The sequence below is a fragment of the Engraulis encrasicolus genome, chromosome 19, assembly GCF_034702125.1.
Source record: "Engraulis encrasicolus isolate BLACKSEA-1 chromosome 19, IST_EnEncr_1.0, whole genome shotgun sequence".
In the NCBI taxonomy this organism is placed as follows: Eukaryota; Metazoa; Chordata; class Actinopteri; order Clupeiformes; family Engraulidae; genus Engraulis; species Engraulis encrasicolus.
This window is the reverse complement of record NC_085875.1, coordinates 50,905,426-50,930,182: the sequence shown is the minus strand read 5'-3', so window position 1 is coordinate 50,930,182 and position 24,757 is coordinate 50,905,426. Positions and strand designations below refer to the sequence as shown.

The window sequence follows — 24,757 nt, the reverse complement described above, 5'->3', positions numbered from 1 at the left end:
CTGGTGTGCTTTTGTGTTTCTGTGCTTGTGCGCTCTGTTTGCAGCTGTTTGTTGCTGAGACGGTCTGGCCGCTATAACCATTGCCAGACAGACAGACGGTCTAGCAGGACTACTGAAGAAGGGAATGGGAAGCACCCCGCTCTAGGGCACTGGTTCTCAACGTGTGGTCCGGGGACCACCCTGCTCTAGGCAGTGTCCCCGCGGGTCATTAAAAATACAGTACAGTTAAATAAAGTATATGTATTGAAACTTAAAACTTTTGCTATTTTCTCTAGGCCTGGCATTAAATTTCACCTGGACACAATGTATTAAAAGATAGATGTTTGGACAGTTTTCTGTGAGAACATTCTACCATCACTAGCAAGGCGGCAATAAGCGCTCCGAGCCGGAACATGGCTGGGGTAGCCTAATCGATGCACTCCAATAACTAAATATAGTCTAAATGACCGGGCACGGTAATGTGTGCAGCAGACCATATCGTCTGCATCCCCCTACTGGGGGATGGCGATGGCTGACCACCCCCCACGGTGCTTGCGACTGTTGAGACTTGAGCTTTAAAAAAAAAAAAAAAAAAAAGGTTTAAGTGCAATATTAAAGAGATTAAATGAGAATTAAACTTCTGATTAGTAGGGTTATAATGTGAGGTTCCGTGCCCATCCTCTGGGAACAATGTTTTCATGATTGATTTGACCTCTATGGACCCTTTAGAAAAGATTCAGCTCCCATGTGCGTCCCAAAAATCCCGGCATTTTTTGCTAGAGAGCCATATTCCAAATGGCGTCCGGCGCCATCTCTAAAAAATAACTTTTGATCTGAATGATATAGAATCATGTATGAAGACACTTTTTCATACAACTCAACCATGAGGATTCCAAATCTGACATTATTTTGATAATACAACTTCGTTTTGGCCGTGAAATTCAAGATGGCTGCCATCTATAACAGTCGTTTTCAACCTTTTTAGGCAGTGACCCCCTAAAACAGTCATATTTGGACTGCCCCCCCCATCCAAGTGACTCCATTTGTCATATATAGATATTGAGAAAATATCTGATCTGCAAGCCCGCAATGCCTCACATTATGAGGAGTAGTGGGCTTGTAGATGGGCTATTTTCACAATGTTTGACTTCTTTGATAGCCTATTATTTGACCATTTGGCCAATGTTTTAGCATTGTTTGATGATTATTCTGGATGCAGTGATGGTCTTTTAAATTGAGAGTCCTTACATTGACACCTCCCCCCCAAAAAACGGGATCTCAACCCACAGGTTGAGAACCACTAATCTAGTACATGGAACTTTTGACATTTGCCAAGCATTCTTGCATAAAGGAGCTCGTTGAGGGACTCAAAACAAGAGCTGCTGAAATGGACAGAAGTGCTCTCAACAGAAGGGGAAAGAGGGAAAAAAGATAAAATGTGTGGATAGTAAAATAGCTGAATTACTAGTCACTCAGGAAAACAACTAGCAGTGGCCGATAAATGAAAAAGTTAAAGCCAAGCCCTGGCATGTATAATGTAATTACATAATAATGTGTAGTAACACTAAAAAGGACATGGTGTTATCCTTCTATGTAACTTGTGGCTTTCAGTACTGTGGAAGGACCACAGTAATATCAGAACAACACTGACCATGATGCATAGATTTACACAAGTTCTCAGTCACATTTTATTGTTATAAATATCACATTTTACAAAAGATAAAAAAAGGATTTTTAAAACATTAAAAATGGGGATAACAAAAACATTTGGCTAATTTCATTTAAAAGTGTGAACTACTTAATTCTCCTAGTGCACTGAACACTCAAAACTCTGCCCTAACGCGCTTCATACACGCCAAAGCCTGTCCCTGATGCACAAAGAGAGATTTCAAATGTTTCTTTGGCGTTCTTTCAATAACAAAATTACAACAAAAAAATCAAACAAACATACAGTAGAATGAGGTGAGGTATAAAACAAATTTACAAAAACACTTATTTAGCAAAAATAAAAAAAATAGGTCACTTTTTTTGGTTTTATTTTTTCCCCCGTTAGTGAATTGTTCTCCCTTGGTGGCGTTGATAGGATGATGTTGAGAGACGGCCTCTGGCCTCCTTCCTGGTCCGGCCTTCACTTCCCTTGCCCGAGGGGTCTTCCAAGAACACGGCTCAGTAGTAAACCAGGTTAAGTTACAACCTTTAGGTAGCGGTCACCGAGGGTGCGTCTCAATATGCGACCTTGCCTCCTCCACTTGCGCTTGTCTCCTCGTCCCGCCTCCTGGCCCCTCCTCCGTGGAGAAAACGATTAAGTTTGCCAGCTGTCAGCCTAGCCACAACAACTTTTGAGGGACTGTTTTTCATTCACCATCCCAATTGCAAATGAGAAAAAGACTCTACAATTGAGCTTTTGCAATACATTGAAATATAATGCTGTTATAGTGATGTCATCATGACGAGAAGCGAGTGGAGGAGGCAAGTGGAGGAGGTCACATATTGGGATGCACCCTAAATCACCTACTGGGAGAGCCTGGAGTCCTCATATTCTTAATCGTAACTATGGTAAATGACATCTGTTGTCTAGGTTAGGTTATCTAGCTTAGCAGGGGCCTATACTACAAAGCTGGCTCAGGAGTAATAGAAAATGAGGAATCCAGGCACTTCTATTAGATGATTTACCTCTTTAACTTCACCTGGTTTACTCCTGAACCAGCTTTGTAGTATAGGCCCCAGATCTACCACTTCCTGTAGTGAAGTTTGCCAGAGGTCTATCACTTCACCATGTTCTTGGAATTATACCCCCATGGCTCACTGACAAACCTGGCTTAATTGACCGGACATAAGTCATAAACCAGCATGTGTCATTTACACTTATAGCCTGCATGTGTCATTTCGTTAAGAAAACAACAAATACTCTTATAGGTATTATAGCTCTTTCACCGCTCCCTGCAGGCTAAAATAACCAGTGGGGTATTCCAAGAACTGGGTTTAGTGATAACCCTGGCAAAGTTACCGTAACCTAATAATAGATAGCCTTCAGGCATCGTCTAGTTAACAATACGAGGCCCCGGGGCTCTTCTATTAGGGAATTTATCACTACCTCGTTAAAGGGGCTCTATGTAGGATATCGAGTCAGCCGATGCTTATTTGAGTCATTAGTAAGTGAGCGATGACTCGCGACCACTTTCACTGTCCGTCTGCTGAGAACCCTTTTTGACAGAGCAGTCCGCTACGAGTGTCGTGGGAAACATTTCATTCACCCCTCATATCATACGAAAAATCACTTTACATACCATATTCAGATTTGTATCAATTGCTGGTATTCTGTGATGAAGAACATTCTCACAGCAAGCTTATTTAAACAGCATTTTTTCATGACGGTGTAGATTTTGAGACCGGCATGCCACGGGCACTGTGCAAACTATGTCATCCTACATTGTTCCCCTTTAATTTAGGCTATCTCTCAAATGGTGCACTTGTGCACTTCAGTGTTTATGTTTCAGTGCGTATGGCGTATTAATTACACATTGAAGCATAGTGCCTGAAGTGCACAAGTGTACCATCTGAGACACAGCCTTAACTTGGTTTACTAGTGATTTGGTTTACAGCTTCCAGGTGGAATACCCCCCCCCCGTTAGGATACTGAGCCATCTTCTTGTAATTCCCCCCATCCCCCCGCCTGGCCTGGCCCTGTTGGCTTGGTATCTCTCTTGTGCCGTCTCTCTTCCCATCGCGCACCAAAACCCAAAGCCCTCGGAGGAGTTCCCACGAGGCGAGGCGAGGCGAGCTCTTCAGGACTCGCCCCAAAATAGCACCATGCGACTGCCGCTCCTCTCCACTCCACTCCGCTCTCCTCTGCTCTGTCATTAAGCCCCAGCCTGGAACACATAATGGCCGTAATGCATCAGTCAGCGCAGACAAGACACTTGCAAACGCTTTCAAGACCACCTCCCCACCCCCACCAAACCTTTAAAGAACCCCTCCCCTCCATTTTAAGACCACCCCACCACCCCAGTCAACCCCTTTCAAGATCACCAGACCCCCCCCGTCAACCCTTTTTCAAGACCACCTGACCACCAACTCCCACCCCAATCCCTTTTGACACGTAAGCGTTCCCTCTAACTTGTCCTCTCTCTTGTCGTTTTTTTTTTTGCCTTCTTTTTTTCCTTCCTCTTTTCCTTCACACCCCCGTCCTTGGAGCAAATTGCCCTGCCTGCCTGCCTGCCATTTGCTTACACAAACACTCGCTCTGATCTCCCTCCCTCACACACACACACACACACACGTACACACACAGAGTCACTCTGGTCTTAAGCACGTGTCTCCTCGTTTCCGTGTTAGGGGCTTTGATGTCGTAGCGAGGCTCGGCAAGGTTTCGTCACCACCGGCTGAAGTACAGTGATTTTGGCCACAGGTGCCTTCTACTTTTCCCTGAAGGAGCCCAGGAGCCCAGCCCTCCCTCCCTCCCTCCCCTCTGGGACAGATCACTGCACGGGCCTACTGGGCCCAGGCCCAGGGCTCCCAAGAGTCAAGGTGAGCCCTGAAGCCCTTCCATTCTCATATTGTGTTAAAATCACACTTTTAAGCTAAGCCAACAACCTAGACTCACATCTGGCCTTAACCCCAGAATTGCTTTGTAAACTAGCAACACCCAGTAAAGGGCCGTACACACACGTTGCTGCTAGTTACTCGCTCAATAGAATGTCAATGTGTTCCAGCGAGACTAGCAGGCGAGTAGGCGAGTACTGTACAAGCGATGCGATGTGGGCGTATCCCGAGTTGAAAATATTTTATCTTCGAGCGAGGCGAGTAAGCGAGTAACCAATTGGAAGGCAGAGTTTGGTACTTCTCGTCTGTTCATTGGCAGTTAAAGCCGCGGGAACTTTCAGCGAACGTTCCATGAAAGAGAGGCGAGTAGGCGAGCAAGCGAGAAGCTAGTAAATAGCAGCGATGTGTGTGTACGGCCCTTAAGGGGGGGTACTTTCTTGTTGCCTGGCCCCCGGGGCCCTAGGAATCATAATCCGTCCCCTGGCCCCCTCCCTCCCCTCGGGCCGGCTGGTGTGTGTGAGGAGGTTAGCACTCCAGGCTTCCTAAGACACTCTGTCATTTGAGTTACGGGCCCCTTGAACAGGTGTGATGGAACAAGATGACCCACTTCTCTTTCTTTTCTCTTCTCTTCCCTTCCATACCAATTTCTCTTCTCTTCTCTTCTCTTCTCTTCTCTTCTCTTCTCTTCTCTTCTCTTCTCTTCCCTTCCATACCAATTTCTTCTCTTCTCTTCTCTTCCCTTCCATACCAATTTCTTCTCTTCTCTTCTCTTCCCTTCCATACCAATTTCTTCTCTTCTCTTCCCTTCCATACCAATTTCTTCTCTTCTCTTCTCTTCTATACCAATTTCTTCTCCTCTCTTCTCTTCTCTTCTCTTCTCTTCTCCTCTCTTCTCTTCTCTTCTCTTCTCTTCTCTTATCCTCTTATCTTATCTTACCTTCACTTCTCTCTTCTCTTGTTCCCTTCCCTTCCCTTCCCTTCCCTTCCCTTCCAGTCTCTTCTCTTCTAACTTTGTTTCAAAAATGTACATGCTGTCCATTTACAAATGTGACCTTTTCATAAATATTTCCTAAATTCACCAATATTCTCAGTAGTACAGTACAGTACGTTAGCCAAAGATATTTAAAGACCCACATATTCATGTATGAAAAGTGATCATTTCCTAGTCTTAATGAACATTTGGACAGCACGGGGCAGCATGGAAGGACTGGGGTTCGATTTCAACTCGAGGTCATTTCCTGGTCTTCTCTCTACCACTCATTTCCTGTCACATTCTGTAACTGTCCTATCCAAATAAAGTCATTAAAAGACCAAAATATATATTTAAAGGGACACTGTGCAGGGGAATGGTCAAAAAAGGTACTGCAACTATGCTGCTCATTGAAACTGGGCGGCCTATTGCCAAATTTGATCTTTACATGAAAGTTTACTAAGTAATAAACAAATATTTTCTAGTATGGTCCAAGTACGGTCATTTTTGCAGCTAAAAATGGCTATTTTTGGAAATTCAAAATGGCAGACCATGGAGAAGATGTTTCATGTATGAAAAGTGCAATTTATAATTATATTATTATATTGAATTATTATATATATATATATATATATATATATATATATATATATATATATATATATATATATATATATATATATATATATATATATATATATATATATATTATTATATTTGATGCTGGTGGTAAGTATTCATGAAAAAGGTAACATTAGTGAATGGGCAGAATGAATTCTGGAAATAAAAAACTAAAATTCTCACACAGTGTCCCTTTAAAGAAAATAATGAATAAATAAATAAAGGTAGAGGAAGGCTAGAGGACGAGTTGTCTTATGAAAGATTTGTGAAGCTAACACGGCACTATACAGGTGAAATAACAGTAACACTTTAGAATAAGTCTTTAAATGCATTAACTAATTATCAACAAAACATGAATGTTAGTAAATGAGTAAGAAATACTATGTTAACACAGCAGACACAGTGCAGCCGCACCAGTCTTGGAAGTTTGTCTTCCAAGGAGCAAAAGAGATGGAACCACTAGCTATAGCAGTGTCAGGCATGCAGACACACATCAAACACATCACACATCAGCCGATTCCTCCGATGTGCAGCTAATAGGTTGGTTCTCTTACTCATTGACGAACACTTGCAAAATCTTTTGTTTATAATTACTTCATTAGTAATCATTAAAGGGTATGTCGCTAAGCTAGTGAAAGTCAATGGATCCGTGTAGCATTGTAGCATGCTACATGGATCCATTGACTTTCACTAGCTTAGCGAGATGCTCCCTCTTTTAACTTGTCTTAAAGCAAGACAAGGGCTTACATGAAAAATAAGACACTTTACTTCCTTTATAAACCTTCGCCAACGATTTTAACTGTATTAAGCCCCTAAATAGTGGCATACCCCTTTAATAAAATACATAGAAAGCTTTTCAAGGGACTGCTATTCTTAAGTGTTACCGAAAAAATAATAAAGGTAGAGGAGGGGTGTTATATCGTGTTCGAGGGAGAGTTACCTTACAGACAGGTAAAGGTAGCGGAGGGGTGTTATGTCGTGTTGGAGGGAGAGTTACCTTATAGGCAGGTGGGCGTGGCTAATGCGACCCCATACAGGTGAGACCTCTGCTCTGGCAGGAAGTCGTCTATGATTTGGCCGGTGGCTTTGTTCATGGCAATGATGGCATCCCTGCAATGGAAACATTACATTAGAATATATTACATTACAATGGAGACATTACATTACAATGGAGACATTACATTACATTGGAGACATTACATTACATTACGTTACATTACATTACGTTACATTGCATTACGTTACACTGCATGGACTAGTGGCTTTGTACACGGCAATGTCGGATTGCTGCAATGGAGACCATTACATGACAGTGCATTAGACTTCATTAGATTAGATCTGACTACATTTGCTTAGTTTACATTCATTTACATAAGATTGCATCCCTGTCCATCAGCGGAGGTTAGTTTAGATTATGTGTAGTGTATGTCACGGTACATCTATAAAGACTAATAAGTACCATCTTGTTGCACCAATGTAAAACAATAAATAAAGCCCTTGAAGGATGAAAAGGATGCAGGCTCCATGTGCCTCCCAAAAGCTATGCATAACGCTGGTATGCAACACACACACACACACACACACACACACACACACACACACACACACACACACACACACACACACACACACCTTCTCCAGTCGGTGTAGTAGAAGTGGTTGCCGTGGAAGACCATGGCGAAGGGGTAATTGAGGCCGCTGTGCACAACACGGCGACCCGTACCATCTGGATTAATACACTCCAACTGCTTAGTACCTATAGGAGGAGAGGAGAGGAGAGGAGAGATGAAAGGAGAGAGGAGAGGAGAGGAGAGGAGAGGAGAGAGCGGAGGAGAGCGTAGGAGAGGAGAGATTACAGGAAGGATTAAAAGGAGAGGAGAGATTGGGGGAGAGAAGAGGAGAGTAGAGATTGGAGGAGAGTAGAGTAGAGTAGGGGTAGATGAGAGGAGAGTTGAGAGCAGAGGACAGGGGAGGTTAGAGTAGATGAGAGTTTAGAGGAGAGGAGAGGAGAGGAGAGTTGAATTGAGATGAGTGGAGTAGAGTAGAGCACTCAACTCAAGTACATAAACTAGAAATGCACTCAGAGAGTGCATACCTCCGTTAAGGAAGCTGTTTGATAGAACATTTGACACCCTATTTATTTCTGTTAAGTCTTTCTGCCTTCTTTTTGTGGACTTAAAAACGGGAATGTCAAAATTCACCCTGTCCCGCAATTCAATTTGCGGTAACTAGGGGAGTGTAGATTTGTAGGCCAGGAATGGTGAAGAGAAGTCGAAAGCCTAAACAATATTTTCACAGTACAGAGCTAGAAGTGTAATGAAGCAGCCCTTTTACTAGATTTTTTCATCAGAGACCGCAATAGGTTAACTCGCATGAGAAGGCAGGTTGGCAAAGTATTGGACTCGCTACGCTTTTCCACGTACCTGCATCGGCCCAGCACACCTGGCGGGTGGCAGGGTTGACTGTCAGTGCGTTGGGCAGACCGATTCCCTCGCGGACCAGCACCTTCCGGTTCTGACCGTTCACAGAGGCGCTCTCGATCTTCGGGGCCTCGCGGTTCCAGTCTGTCCAGTAGAGGGTGCTGGAGAGAAGTGCAGACACAGAAACAGGTTTGTTAGTTGTTAGTTACACGACATTGCATTACATTTAATTACATTACATTTAGGTGACACTTTTATCCAAAGCGTCTTACAGTTATTTAGATATAGGGTATTGGTTACAGTTCCTGAAGCAGTGTGGGGTTAGGTGCCTTGCTCAAGGACACTTCAGCCATGGCTGGAGGTGTAGAAAGAGGTATAGGTGGGACTCAAACCTGCAACCCTCGGATTCACTTCCACCACCAGAATTGGACATTGGAGGCAGAATCGGACATTGTATGTATTAGCCTACCGTATTGAGGCACCCTATAGAATAGGCCTAGATGCCATTTTTTTCTGTGCTCCCAATGTCACACCCATAGTCTAGCTCAGTGCTCCAATGATGTACAATAAAGACGTCAGTGAAGTCAGCGCAACACGTTACGGACATGGATTGGTTCAAAGTTGCGGGAAATCGCGGTGATTGGTTAAAGTCGCGCAGAATTCGCGGACATTCATTGAAGTTGCGAAAAAGTTGCAAATCGCAACATTGCAAATTCCTGGAGGGACTGATTAGGGGCCTTTCAGGAAACTTTGTTTCCCGGACCTGACCAAGACTGTCAGCCGCCCTGTTCCCTTCTTAGAGAACGAGCTGTTAAACCCTACTGAATAATTATTAACATTTTGGATTGAGCCATGAATTCTGTCAAATGAATGTTAACCCCCTAGCGCAAAGCCCCTGTTGCCAAAATGGCAATGACCAAGTCTTTATCAGTTGCAAAAGACTGTGCATTGTCATAGCAATGTTGTTATGATGCAGCCTGTAGACTATGATGTGACCTGTTGCTGGAACTCAAGTGTTGTTGTTTGTGGAAAAAAAGAGAAAATACATGTACACGTATGGTGCAACTTAGACCGAATAGCATTCACACTTTGGAAAGGGGGAAGCACCACTATTGAGTCAAAAAAAGTAATTGAATTAGTTTCTAAACTTTTTTTTCATTTTTAAATCAAAACTTTCACATGGTTTAACTACACTGTGACTGATCCACTGCACAAGCATGGCTGGTGTCCAGTGATGAGAGCTGTGTAACACATGGAGTGCATTACACATGGAGCGCAAGATGACCTCCCTCAAGGCTTTGGTCACTTATTCTACTGTTCCTGCCAAAAAGATCACAATTTCGCAATAGCTTGTACTGTACAAGAAGTTGTGTCAGTTTTGGTTGATATAGTGCATGCTGAGTGAATGAATGAAGTTGCTTACAACTGTGTACGCTCTGTGGCTAACATGACCTGGGGTCTGGGGATGAATTCCAGATAGCAGGGTTGAGAAAAATGAGAAAAAATGTCTGATCATTTAAATCATTTTTTTCACGTTTTAAATTGAAAACAAATTAAAAGAAGAAGAAAAAACGGATTTAAAGTGATATTGTCCCATTTTTGGAAATAAGTTAGCCGCCAGCTGGTCTCATAGGACTCAATGTTAATTGCTAGCTCGGAGGTAAAATTTGCACTGCCATACCCAGAGAACGGCTGAAAGTACAGGAGAACGGTAAAACCCTATTATTTAAATCAAGGGGAGGTTTAAACTAAGCTTATTTCCAAAAATGGGACAGTATCATGTGCAGACATTTTTCTTTCACAGTTTTCGTTTCTGTATTGCACCTTTTAATCGTGAGTTCGGTGTCATTTATTTTAATATTTTGGTATGTTAACTCAGAAGATCACATAAATATTATTATTTGCGAGTGTAGATACTGTATGCATGGTGATGCACTTCCCTACCACAAACCTCAATGTACTTGTTTGTCTAATAATTCTGTACACCCTGTACATTCACAACACAAAATCTTAACTTTTAAGTGCTTAGGAAAACCCTGTTATACCAGGGGCTGTTCCAAGAACCTAGCTGATAAGAAAAGAAACTTCATTAGTTGATTTACGGCAGCCTCCAGGCCACCGTAACCTGGTTTGCCTTCTTGCAATACTCCTCAGGTCTACCAGGCCAACAGGGACAGAGCTCAGCAAATTAGTGTGCAATAAAATCAGTCAAGAAATCACAAACTTGGGTCAGGTCCAGGTTAGGGAACACTTGTTTCCCTGAAATCCCACAAGTTAGTGAGCCATCACATTTCTAATTAAACACTGTGAGCAAAGGCATCCCTAGTAGGGCTGTAACGATATTGTATCGAATCGAGAAATCGTGATACACAGAGTCACGATACTGTATCGCGATACAAGAAGGCAGTATCGTGATACGCCCTTTTAATGTTTTGATACCCATCAGCCCAGAAAACAACCACATGATATGAAGTGCTAGTGCTTCCAAGAATCATCATTATTATATAGAAACTTTCTAAAATTATTAGTAGCCTCTTGTAACCTATTCTACCTATAAACTATCATAGTTTTTATTCATAAAGTTTATAATGTTGGCAATTGTGGGGTGTATCGAACCGTAGGTCAATCGTGATACAAACCGAATCACGAGTTGAGTGTATCATTACCGCAGAGATACACCAGCGGCGATCTGAGCGAGTCGAGCGACGGAAGTAATTGACTTTGTATTGAGTCGAGAGACAAAAGCGACTCTGGAGACTAGAGCGATTTGCGCGACGAGCGCGACAATTTGAAGTTGAAATCTTTTCAACTTTCTATGACGTGGTTCGGCGACAAGCCGCGACAGCCAATGACTGTATAGAGGTCAGTGACCACAGCCAATGGGAATGCTTGAATGCTTTGCCTTCTGCCTGTACGGACATACTCTAGTCTCCTCAGTCTCTCGTATCGCTTGCTGCTACACTCTGTCGCTTGAGTCGCGTCGCCGCTGGTGTATCTCTGCGGTTACAGCCCTACTAAAGAGGAGTCAATTATTCACCCTGAGTAATTTACCAAGCCAACAGGGATGACACTCAGTGAATGGGTGGGCAATAGGACCAGCAAACAAATCACAAACTAGCTTTCATGTCGAGTGTCTTCTGGGTCATTGGGTTCTACTGTATGTGAATCGCCTTTATGTTCATTCATCGGTTCACATGTCATTGGTGTGTGTGTGTGCGTGTGTGTGTGTGTGTGTGTGTGCGCAAATGTGTGTGTGTGTGTGTGTGTGTGTGTGTGTGTGTTGTCCATGGACACATGAGTGATTAAGCATTAGCTCCATGATGTGAGTGTGCGCGCGTGTGCGTGTGTGTGTGTGTGTGTGTGTGTGTGTGTGTGTGTGTGTGTGTGTGTGTGTGTGTGTGTGTGTGTGTGTGTGTGTGTGTGTGTGTGTGTGTGTGATTAAGCATTAGCTTCATGATGGGCTGGATATCTCACAGGCGGGAAAGTTAATCTAAAGCTCATACTTGTGTCAGAAACACACAAAGACACACACAGGCGCACACACACACACACACACACACACACACACACACACACACACACACACACACACACACACACACACACACACACACACACACACACACACACACACACACACACACACACACACACACACTCTGATTGCTCCATGAGGTTTGCATTAACCCCCCCCACACACACACACACACACACTCAGTTCCTCCAGATGTGGAGAGAGAGAGAGAGAGAGAGAGAGAGAGAGAGAGAGAGAGAGAGAGAGAGAGAGAGAGTGTGTGTGTGTGTGTGTGTGTGTGTGTGTGTGTGTGTGTGTGTGTGTGTGTGTGTGTGTGTGTGTGTGTGTGTGTGTGTGTGTGTGTGTGTGTGTGTGTGTGTGTGTGTGTGTGTGTGTTTGGGTTCTGCCTGTATGGTTGTGGTTTCTGGCCCCCACTCTCCAGTGTCCTCACGGGACTGAAGTCAGGCCGGGTGGACTGAGAAGGAACCACAGACCACGCAACATCTGGCAACCCCAGACCTCTCTCTCTCTCTCTCTCTCTCTCTCTCTCTCTCTCTCTCTCTCTCTCTCTCTCTCTCTCTCTCTCTCCGCACCTCTATCCTCACTTCCCTCTCTCCTCCTCTGTCCACCATCTTCTCCAACCCCCCCGCCCCCCGTCTACTTCCCCACATCTATCCTTACTTCCTTCTCATCCGGCCCCCGACATAATTTTAATGTCTTGCAGTTTCATATAAAATATAACATGTTTTGTTTCGAAATGTTAGACATTACACTTGCAATACAATTAAGTTTTATTTTGAGCGGACCTAGTGAAAGTCTGTTGTAAAGGTGGTTGCCTTCAATATTTGCATAAAGTGCAGGGCGAAATCCTGGTATGTGTTCATAGTACAGCTCTTGGAGGACATATAATTTGAAGCGGCCTCGCGAATGAAAAAGGTTTCCCACCACTGCTCTATACAATATCTTTACAGCTCCCTCTGGCTTTCTCTCTCTCTACCTCCCTACCACCCATCTCTCTCTTTCTCTCTCACTCTATGTTTTTCTATCGCTCTCTCCCTCTCTCCCTATCCACTGTATCGATCTCCCTCGGTCTCTCTATCTTTCACTCTGATTCTTTTCTGTCATACAGTATATGTCACATTCTGCTACCTTTCTAGCTTCCCCCACTTTCTTTTCTCCCTTCATCTCTTTGTCTTCCTTTCTGTCGTCTCCCTTTCCCTTCTCTCTCTCTCTCTCTCTCTCTCTCTCTCTCTCTCTCTCTCTCTCTCTGTCTCTCGCTATCTCTCTCCCTCCCCTCTCACTCTCTTTTGCTCTTTCTCTCTCTCTCACCCTCCCTTTCTCTCTCTTTTTTCTCTCTCTCTCTCTCTCTTTTGCTCTCTCTCTCTCTCTCTCTCCCTCCCCTCTCACTCTCTTTTGCTCTTTCTCTCTCTCTCTCTCTCTCTCTCTTTTTTGCTCTCTCTCTCTCTCTCCTCCCCTATCTCTGCCTCTGTGGCATCATTAGAAGCAGGAAGCCACTGCAGAGCAGGAAATGAGGGCTAATTAACAGGCCTAATTAAGTCAATTAAGGGATTAATTAGGGGCTGGGAGACGCCCTTTTTGTTCAAAGTCATGCGAGGCATTCCCATACTTTTACTGAGCTGAGAACGCGGAGCGCGGTGCCCTGCAGCACTCATGTAGACAGGGCCCGAGGTCCTTCCCTCTAATGGTGGTCTTTAAGTGATTTGGGGAGGAAAGTGGTTGTGCTGTGGTATCGAGTAACATCGGAATGTGAGAACTTCAGAATGAATGGAGACGGACACCAACTACGGCATTGTTTTTCAACACTGGGGGTAGGGACCCCATTAGGGGATCGCCTGGAATTTAAATGGGTTGACCTGAAATGTCTGAAAAGTGTGAAGAAAGAATACAGATGAATATTACGAATATATTATGAATTAATACAACATAACTATTCAATATTCTCTTTGAAACGCCATTTACAATCTTAGACTGCCATAAATATCTATAGGTTTAAAGCACTAAAACGTACGTAGTTCAGTCATGTTTTAGTTTTCGTTGTGAAAAAAATGTGCATGGGGTCCCTAGAAATTTGGGTCCCATGTAAAAAACGGTTGGGAACCACACCAACTACAGTGACTACACAATGGCTCCATTAGTTATGTCGATGACAACGTAAATGCATCAAGAACTATTTGGAATTGGTCATAAAATGGTATTGATGACCACAACAAGTACATTAAATGTTGTTAAGAATGAATGGTATGTATGGGCCAGAGATATTTCCAACTAACTCACAGACGGAGAGTAAGACTTGAAGAGTGTTATCTCCAAATGCTGTTAAAGCTATTTAAATGTAATTTTCTTTTTTTTCCTTTTTTTAAAAATGTGGCAATAAAAAACGACTTTCACTTTGACATTGTTTACCCTAATGATGAGCATTTGAGCTTGATCATTTTATCCTGATTATCTGGTTTTGTTTTTTTCCTCTTAAGTATGTTATGTTTGTTTGAAAGTAAATTATGTACTTACTTTTGCATAAGAACTAAAAGTGAATTTGCTGAAATTAATAATCAAAACTAACTTTGACTTTGACATTTACTTGCCCCGATGATGAGTCCATAACGATTGCCCAACTGGCTAAATCATATTTGATTTACTGTATTTAAAAAGCCAACATGTTTTGGTCACAGTATGACCTTCATCAGGGCTGGTTGAGTCTACATACAAGAACGTTTTGACTTTGACAAGTGGTGGAAAAATTGCACACACAGCCCCAGTGCAAAACACTGACTTTTCATGATGGCAGTCTGCATTGGCTTATCTCGACGTTGGAGAGGGGCAAAATATCAGGCCGGGCAATTTCAGCGAAGACCAGTCCGCCATGCATTGCGAGATCATGAAGCATGTGACAACATTTGTAGGCATCAAGATTCAAGATTCAAGATTCAAGATTTTTATTTGTCACGTGCGTCCTTGTGCAAGCACAATTGGCAGTGAAATGGGGATTGCAACTGCTCTGTGCTGTGTTGGATGGTAAAAAATAAAAAATAATAAAAATTAAAAATTAAAAATAGTTATTGTCTTAATTCAAAAAGCGGATGGCTTGAGGGAAAAAAACTCTTACGCAGTCTCTCTGTTCTACATCTTATGGAACGTAGTCGTTTCCCTGAGGATAGCCTTTCGAATATGGAGTGACTAGGATCGAATGTGTCTTTCATAATCCTTTGTGCTCGTGTCGTTGTCCTTCTTGCATATATATCTTGCAGCCCTGGAAGGATGGCGCCAGTGATTTTTTCTGCAGCATGCACTACTCTGTGCAGGGCTATCTTGTCCTGAGCTGTGCAGTTGCCATACCACGTTGTAATGCTTCTACGTGTATTTAAAGCTTTTTTGATCACAACAGCCAAAATAAATATGTAAATCTAACTCTGAAAGGTCTGCTGTATTGTCATGAGGACTGATACCACAACGTTGAGGGGAGGACCAGGCCAAAATCATCAACAGTCCACCTGGCAAATGCCCTGTATGCCTTATGACCAATACAGCATTGGCTTACCCCGACGCGGAGTCCACCACAATGGCGCGGGGGTTGACGAGGTCCGTGTCGAACAGGACCCGGCGGCCACTTCCGTCCAGGCTGCTGGTCTCCAGCTTGTCCAGCGTGCTGTCCACCCAGAACATAGACCTGCGCACCACGTCCAGAGCCAGCCCCTCTGGGCTCGTCAGACCTGTTGTCAAGACATTACATTACATTAGATTACATGCACACTTAGTTGACGTTTCTGGGGATGGGTCTCGCTCAAGGGCACTTCAGCCATGGAGGGAGGAAGTGATGGGTAAGGGTGGGGATTGAACCTGTCAAGACATTACATTTAAGGATGCACCGATACCACTTTTTTGAAAACCGATACAAGTACGAGTACATTAATGTGTGTACTTGCCGATACCGAATACCGAATACCGATACCTTTAACCACCAAAATACAATGAAAATAAATGCATGGCCTTGTTTTTTTCCACCTGTGATATTTTTATTGTCCATTTCCATGTAGATTTAAATGTGAGTAAATGTATGAGGTGGCACTTTTTTTCTATGCTACTTTCAAGTCCACAGAACGCGACAAGATTTTGCATTGTTTTGTGTAATAGCAGTATCGCTCCTGGTATCGGCAAGTGCTTGACGAGTACGAGTACGAGTATAATGACCGGTATCGGTGCATCCCTAATTACATTACATTAGATTACATGCACACTTAGTTGACGTGTTGTGGGGATGGGTCTCGCTCAAGGGCACTTCAGCCATGAAAGGAGGAAGGGGGTTGGTAAGGGTGGGGATTGAACCTGCAACCCTGTGATTGCCATTACACCACGACGGCTCCAAGAAAACAAAACACAACAATCAACAAACAAAAGCAGGAAGATTACTCCACTTCTGCTGTGTACTGAACTGTGTACTGAGCATGTCATGCCTGGCTCAGTGATGCAAAATGAATTTCACTAGTGCAAACAAATGAAAAAGCTGATATCGCATCCCATCCTAGGATTAGTATCTTAGGTGGCTTTTCTCCTCGGTGGACATCTCGTCACGTCATATCTCCAAACATTATCTCTTCTCGTTGTTCTTAGAATATTAATTATTTGTTGTGAATTGTCTGTGAGCGTGTGTCCCTGCGTGCTGCATGTGTGTGTGTGTGTGTGTGTGTGTGTGTGTGTGTGTGTGTGTGTGTGTGTGTGTGTGTGTGTGTGTGTGTGTGTGTGTGTGTGTGTGTGTGTGTGTGTGTGTGTGTGTGTGTGTGTGTGTGTGTGTGTGTGTGTGTGTGTGTGTGTGTGTGCATGCGTGATTGTGTGTCTGTGCATGTGTGCGTGTGTGCATGTCTGTGCATGTTTTCCGTTTGCAACCCACACTTCTAGCATGTGACACTGAGTCTTGCTGCCAAGTTCCTGTGACATGCAGTTTTGTACGCACATGTGTTAGCACTTACAGCCCCTAAGTGTCGACAAGCTCTTGAGGCTCTGCTGAACGTCTGTTCCTGGCCCAGAGTAAGTGTATGTGTAATGTGCTATAAGTAAGTGAAGTAAGTGGGGTGAGTGTGAGTGTGTGTGCGATCGCGATCACATGGTGGTTCCACACTAGGGCTGGGTATCGCAGCCATGTTCCTGTATCGATTCGATTTCGATTCTTAGGGCTTTGAATCGATTAATCACGATTCAATTCGGTTCGATTCGATTCATTCCAAATCGATTCAATTCGTTCCCTTCTTGGTGCCAGGATTACCCCCAAAAGATGTTGTTGCCTATTTTTATATAATATGTCAAAGGACTGTGGCTTGACAGTGTTAACAGATTGCTAATTTGTAATAAGTAGGCCTAGGCCTAATTGACTAATACCTACTGGGTATTTTCTATAGACCTAATTTAAACAAAAAGAACAAAAAGAAAAAGAACCAAAAAATCGAGTTTGTGCCCTGTGAATCGATTATGTGGATTTTGATTCCATTCGATCGATTATCGATTAACTCGATTATTTCACCCAGCCCTATTCCACACGGCGGTGGGGTTCTGACCTGTGTTAATCAGGACCTCGGGTTCGGAGCCGGCCTCCATGCCAGCCCTGCTGATGGTTCTGCCAGCAATGTCGGTCCAGTAGACTTTCCTCTCTCGGCAGTCATGCGCCACACCTACCACAATGGAACCCTACCGAACACAGAATAGAAGAGATTAGAACAGAATAGGTCAGAGTGTAGTAGATCGGAGTAGAATAGAATAGAATAGATCAGAGTAGAATAGACCAGAGTAGAATAGACCAGAGTAGAATAGAATAGAATAGATCAGAGTAGAATAGACCAGAGTAGAATAGACCAGAGTAGAATAGATCAGAGTAGAATAGATCAGAGTAGAATAGATCAGAATAGAATAGATCAGAGTAGAATAGAATAGATCAGAGTAGAACAGAGAAGAATTGCGGAGTCATTCACTATTACCCCTTCTGCTGGCCCTTTTTGAATTTTTGTTGTCTATTTTTTCTTAAATAAAAACAATTGATGCAACGACTATGATTTGTCACACCAAAGAATAAGTTACCTGTCAAACTGGCTAGTGAGAAATTGGCAGGTGCTAGTGTGAAGTCCTGGTTGTAAGTCTAAACATGTAAGTACATGAGCGTCACTCCTTCTCCAGTTCTAACAGACACATGCAGAGGATGTGCTACAGTAATGACTGGTACACAACAAACGCGAAGGGGCAGCAAGTATGTCAACTGAAAAAATGAGGACAAAAGAAAACAGTTCCCTCACAGTCCAGTGTTGCAATAATGGTGATGGGTTTTTTTTTTTTTTAATCTCTAACTTCTAAGAAGTGTCAGATTTACTGACAAGACAAAGGAGGTGTTGTAAAGTCAACTTTTAGCCCAAACTCAATTTGACCAATTATGCATGAACTGGCCTTTTGACTCTGCAGAATACTGAGTACATCTCTGTCTGAGCGGGATAACAGCTCTGATGTGCGCCTAGCAACTAATGTGTTTAGCAGATGTTTTGTTGTTGTTCCTCTATGTACAGTACGGTATACACTATTGGCACCATGGCAACTACCAGAAAGGCTGCAGAATGCTCTTTCAGAGGGCTACACAATGTTCATTCATTCACACAGTCTTCACAAACATTACGTTCTGCTCTCTGGGTCAGTTTTCAACATGATTATATGTATTATCAATTCATGGTATGTCTTTGATCATTACTGAACTGTTTGTCATTAAAATGCTTTTTGTTGGTGCCAATATACAGTATGTATACAGTATATATATATAAAGTATATATATATTCAATTGTACTCAAAATCATTATTGGGCTGTCTGTTTCTAACAGTGTAACATTTTGTTAAAGGGGCCCAGCACAGCTGCTTTTGACCTGGAATCCAACTATGTAGCCTATGTCTAAAGTTGAAAGCCAAATACTCCACCCAATGTTCACAATTAATCTGAAAAGGACGCATCATAAGTCCCACGTTATGTTATTCCATTACTTTTGAGCGCCTTGCTGTGTTATTTGCTGAAGCCCATCCCTATCCAATGCGAGTCTTCCGTGCATGGTTCAGTTTGATTTCAAAATCGCTTGGGACAATTAGGCTACCATAAATCTGAGAAAGGTTTGAAAAGTGCTGGGTACAGGCTATTACGTCCGATTTGATGTTTCATGAAATAATACGCATTGCATATGATGCGTAAGTACGCGATATAGTGGCCATATTAAAAAAAAAAAACTAAGCCATCTGCGCTGTCTTGTTTATTTCTGATATCCTGCGCCGAAGTCATCTTTATCTTCAACATTATTAACGCAATAGAAGGGGCCTGATTGGTTAACCCGCTGTCTAGCCTTGCATACAGGCCTGAAGTTGAAGTTACCAGCCAAGCCAAGTGTCGCGCTGGTCGTTAGGTGGGAGTCTAGATCTGCTGTTTCGTAACTTACTTGATACTATACGTGCTTCCATGTATACAAAAAATAATTAAATTAAGTTACCAAAAAGCACATTGTTGTATCCGTGGAAAAGTTTGTGTAGAAGAGTTGGGTGTTTTATGTGCCTTATTGTATGCGTGGTAAAGAGCACAGGCTATTGCTGTATGTGTGTGGTAAAGAAAACATTTTATTGCGCGCATTGTAAAGAAATCACATTGCAAGCCCTTTTTTCCATCAACAAGATGATCCACTTTAACGTGATCCGCATCAAGAAGTTAGTGCAACATATGTGATGGAAAACCAAGCAGACGCATATTTTATCGCTACAACGTTATGTGCTTTAACTTTTAATTCGCCTCAGAATGGGATGGAAATAGCACTACTGTGTGCGCAGTAAAGAAAATACGGTAACACTTTATATGAAGCCCATATCTATAGCATATTATGAGCACATTTATAACATCTTATAATGCGCATCATAATCATAGTGCATTATGACTACACTCATAACGCTTCATGATGGAGTATATCAACAGTCATGAATAACTATATATCTAGCTTATAATGCATTTCAAATCTTAGACTGTTTGAGGTGCTCGTGAATGGTTATAAACTACAGGCGTTGAAGGGGCTTATAATACATTATAACTGTCATAATGCACTATGATTAATTATTATGTGCATTGTAAGATGTTATAAATGGACTTATAATGCGCTATAGATATGGGCTTCATAGAAAGTGTTACCAAAAAGACATGATGTGCGTAGTAACGGAAGCAGATTGGAGTGGTGAGGTTGGCTAGTCTTACGTGCAGCTGCAGTAGTACGGATGCTTGGTCCTTGCTCATACGGGTGCCGCTCAGGGGGAGAGCACCAATCTTCTGGCCCTGCGCATACAGCAGGGACACGCCCACTGGGGGCGGAGTCACATCGGGACGCGGAAGGGGGCGAGTGGTGGGAGGGGCCACAGTGGCAATACCTGCAATACATTCACATTACATTGCATGACATTATATTGGATTACATTAAATTACACTACATTTCATTATACTACATTATACTTCATTACATTACTCTACATTTCACTTAACTTATACAACCTGCGAGTACTTTTAAAACACTGCTCATTCAAATGTCAACCATAGACTCTGAGTTCAGCGAAACAAAGTAGGTAATTTGTGGTGGAATCATTACTTGACAAATTACAGACATGAAAACAATCACACAGGATTAAGAACTCAGACATTCTCCGGAATAGTTACAAATGACCAGATGCCCACAGGTAATACTTATCCCGTACGAATACGGTTAGTCTGAGTCTACTCGAGTGAGTGTGTGCGTGTGCTGCACTTACAGGCCGGCTTGACGGCGTCGTTGGATCGTGTCCCGGGCACCTCTCGTCCGTCGCGGTCCACACACCAGCAGTAGCTGCTATCGCCGTAGCACTGCACGGGGCTGAACTCCCCGCCGGCGTCGCACTGCGGCAGGTACTGGCGAGGGTCGGGCTGCCCGCCGTAGTGCTCGACCAGGCTGGCGCGCCAGCGTTCACACACCGACTCCGGACGCTGTGTCGGACGCACCACGACTGCAGATGAGGACACACACACAAATGCACACACCCACACACAGACACAGACACATACGCACACACACATGTTAATAAATTAAATACGCTTCTGTTTGTGTACCCTCACAAATCTTTACAAATGCACAGCACATCTGGCAGTGTTAAAACAAGTCATTCCAAATGCGTAGTGTGTCTGGCAGTGTTAAAACAAGCCATTCCAAAAGCATGAGAAATGGCTCAGACGTACTGCATACTGTACAGATTGCATACCTCCAGTCTGTACATAAAACATCAGGCCAATAGGCTTTTCCGGCAGGGTTGCCAGATGTGTCTGATGATTCCAGCCAAAAAAATTGCTTAAAACCTGGAAGCACTAAATCCTGGCCAATTAGTTGGCAACCACCAACTAAATTCTATTGATTTCAATGGCCATAAATGTGCAGAAAAACCCACCAAAAGGCCCTTTTTAACCATTTCGATCCGCAAACGACCATCCTGGGAAGCGGGAAGCCAAATCTGGCAACTCTGTTTTCCGGTGGACAGGCATCAGGGGAGTGCAGTATGATTCTGGCTCTGTGCATTTCACGGGTGAGCGGATCATTTCAACCATGTACTTTAACCCCGTAAGACAGACCCCTGTTATAAATTAGCTGTTACCAGAATGGCAAGTCGTCAGTTGTAATTTATTACTAAAGGCCCTGTGCACTGTCACAGTGGTGTAGTACTATGGTAGTTAAGTTTTTTTTTTTCTGTGACTATATTACAGTGTTCCACTGCTGGAACGGCATGCGTTAAGGGTCTATGAGAGGAAGGGCTGCTTCAGATATACTGTACGTACACCATTGTAACATCATGGCAAACATAGCAATGGCTGTAACTGTGTAGAACAGGGGTTCTCAAACTTTACCATGGTAAGGCCCCCCATATACCAGTTGAATCCAGCCAAGGCGCCCCTTGCATGGGTCGCGCCACACATTTTTTTTCTGTGCAGCCCCTTTCACAATCATAGAATAGGCCTGTGAGTCGGTGTCCAAATAAATATAAAATAATAACGATAATAGCATGATGTTCAGAGATGCAATAGATGATTATAATGCTGTTCCTAACTACTTGTAATGGGATTATTGTTTCGCTTATGGTTTATTTTGTTTTACGTTAGCTATTCAGTTTACTTTTTCTGCCAACCTGCTGCAGCCCCCCTAGCACCTCCTTGAAGCCCCCCAGGGGTCCCCGGCCCCCACTTTGAAAACCACTGGTGTGGAGTAACCATATACATGTGCAAACAAGGTTACAGTACAGTACAACAGCGGAGAGTAGAGTAGAGTGCGGTAGAGTACAGTAGAGTAGAATAGAATAGAGTAGGATAGAGTAGAGTAAAGTAGAGTAGTAGAGTAGAATAGATTTGAGTAGAGTAGAGTAGAATAGAGTAGAGTAGAATACAACAGAATGTCTTTTGTGTCACCATACATGTGTGCAATGTAAGATTTTCCCCAGCACGTTATTGTTAAGGCAGGCACCTTGATAACAGACACCTACAGTAACACTTTGACAACAAACACCTACCACCTTTAAAAAGCCCCCTTGCACAAGTCAGGCATGAATGCATTTTTGTTGAGTGCACTGAATGCTGGGGACTGCTATGTCACAAAGACAATGGAAATTTTTCAGGTGGGATTTCATTTCGGAAGGTGAACAAATGAAACGGGAGGGGAAACTAAGTAAAAAAGGTCCACAAATCTACACTGCATGGAAACCCTCCAACCCCTGTGTAAGTACAATTGCAGTTATGCAATCGGAATTACATTATTGGGTGCGAGGACTATTCTTCCTCACACCCGGGCAACAAAATATGTAGGGGTAATCCCACATTTGTTGGACGTGAGGAATATTCTTCCTCACGCAAGGGCACCAAAATATGTAGGTGAAACTACATTTCTTGGATACGGGGACTATTCTTCCTCACGCACGGGCACCAAAATATGTAGGGTCAACTACAATTAATGGGTACGACGTTAAATGTAAGGGAAGTACAGTAATGTAATAATAATTACATTAATAAGTATAAAATTCTTATAGAGTTCCAAATATGTAATGTGTTATTACTATATGTGAGGAATAAGAGTATAAGAAATGATGCATGAAGAGTGTGTTAAACTCTTCACGTTGGGTATCAATAATGTGTAGGTGTGTACTTATGGAATCGTCAATTGTCTAATTAATGATTGCATAAAACACGGTTCATGACCGTCTCATAAAATCATGACCATTATTGACAAATAATCTGAAGGTTTTGTGTGAATTCTTTTCTGGTTGACTTCGTAGAAATTGTTCAAATAAGACAAACACAGTTCACCACAATGTACATTTATTGTAAAAGCATCATCCGGTCATAACACTGATACAGTCAATGTGACTTGCAGGGCATAAGAACTTAGGTAAAATATACAATATATACACGGGGTATGAGAGGATGCGCTATGTGTGTGTGTGTGTGTGTGTGTGAGAGAGAGAGAAAGAGAGAGAGAGAAGGAGGAGGCGCGCGCTCGGTGGGCGCCGCGCACTTCTGTTACCGCGTGTGCCGAGCGGTGGGAGGAGATAGAGAGAGAGATGTATGTTCTATGAACTATGGTTCGAATGATTCTGCGCAGCGCGCAGGACCGAAATATGAGACATGAGGAGGGGCGTTAAGCTTTCGGCTGATAAAGCGGGAACTTATCTTCAAGATAGAATTCAAGCTAATCAGAGAATACTGTCCTTTGTCTAAAGGCGTTACAGTATGTGTGGGGGGAGGGAAAAGGGAGCGCTTGGCGCTCTTTTCCGACAATAGCTTATGTCCTCGACTCGATAACTCGATGGGTTAAAACACTGGTACGTGTATCTCTGTGAGTGGGTAATTTACATGTGGGTGCAAGTATGGCCTATGGCAATATTGCAACTAATGTAAACTAAGAATAGCGTGTGGCTATCTGTGGTGATGAGAGGGGAGAAAGAGAGAGAGAAAAGAAAGAACAGATAGAACAAAATAACCCAAAATAAAATATATCACACTCTACAAGTGTGGATATTTAAACACAACTCCTCAAAGCTATGTAACAGTTCTAACTGAATATCTTTGCCCAAACTCAGTGCTTACTGGTTATCCTTGGTAGGAAGAGAGAGAACTCCTTTGATCTCTCGGGCGAAGTGGGTGTGCGCGTCGCTGTGCGCGCGAGTTTCCTTTGTTCTCCAAGCTGCTCGGGTAGGCTACTGTCTGGGGTCCGAGCGATACCACGCGGTTCCGGCGCGAGGCTGTGATATGTCCAAAAAGGTCTTGCTTCGTTGAACGGGGAAAGGAAAGTGGTATTTCGTTGTGTAGTCCGATTGTCTTTGCGGTGCCGTCCTGCGAAGGTCCAGTGAGAAGGGCGGGTGCACGCAGGTCCGTTCCACGCGTAATAACTATACCGGCTGTCCACACTCTCTTGGGGAACAGACCATCCGGCTCAGCCGAGTCTTCGTAGACTCTAGGCGAAGTCCTTGATTTCGGTACTAGTAAAAGATTAACAATTGTCCGTACAAAAGTTATCCTATAGCGCGTGAGTTCCTCGTGGGTCCTGACTCACTGCTCTCCTAGCAGTGTCCGCAAAAGTCAAATGCAATACAAACGAAAACCGGTTGAAGGAAGAAATATATCGACTGTAGTGTTAACCGGCCAAG

The 24,757-nt window shown here is 43.2% G+C and overlaps 1 protein-coding gene across 3 annotated transcripts in view; it reads right to left on the bottom strand.

Moving 5' to 3' along the window:
• Positions 1-3,653: 3,653 nt before the first annotated feature.
• The window catches only part of nid2a (nidogen 2a (osteonidogen)), a 116,370-nt gene continuing 95,266 nt past the window's right edge, over positions 3,654-24,757 (bottom strand). For all 3 annotated transcript variants that reach the window (XM_063184650.1, XM_063184651.1, XM_063184652.1), the window contains 8 exons: positions 20,852-21,082; positions 20,307-20,476; positions 17,611-17,740; positions 15,603-15,774; positions 8,536-8,693; positions 7,745-7,868; positions 7,110-7,222; positions 3,654-3,851 (listed from right to left, as the gene is read on the bottom strand). In XM_063184650.1, coding sequence (XP_063040720.1) covers positions 7,111-7,222; positions 7,745-7,868; positions 8,536-8,693; positions 15,603-15,774; positions 17,611-17,740; positions 20,307-20,476; positions 20,852-21,082 — 1,097 coding nt within the window. In that variant the 3' untranslated portion in view covers positions 3,654-3,851; position 7,110. The remainder of the gene's footprint in view (positions 3,852-7,109; positions 7,223-7,744; positions 7,869-8,535; positions 8,694-15,602; positions 15,775-17,610; positions 17,741-20,306; positions 20,477-20,851; positions 21,083-24,757) is intronic.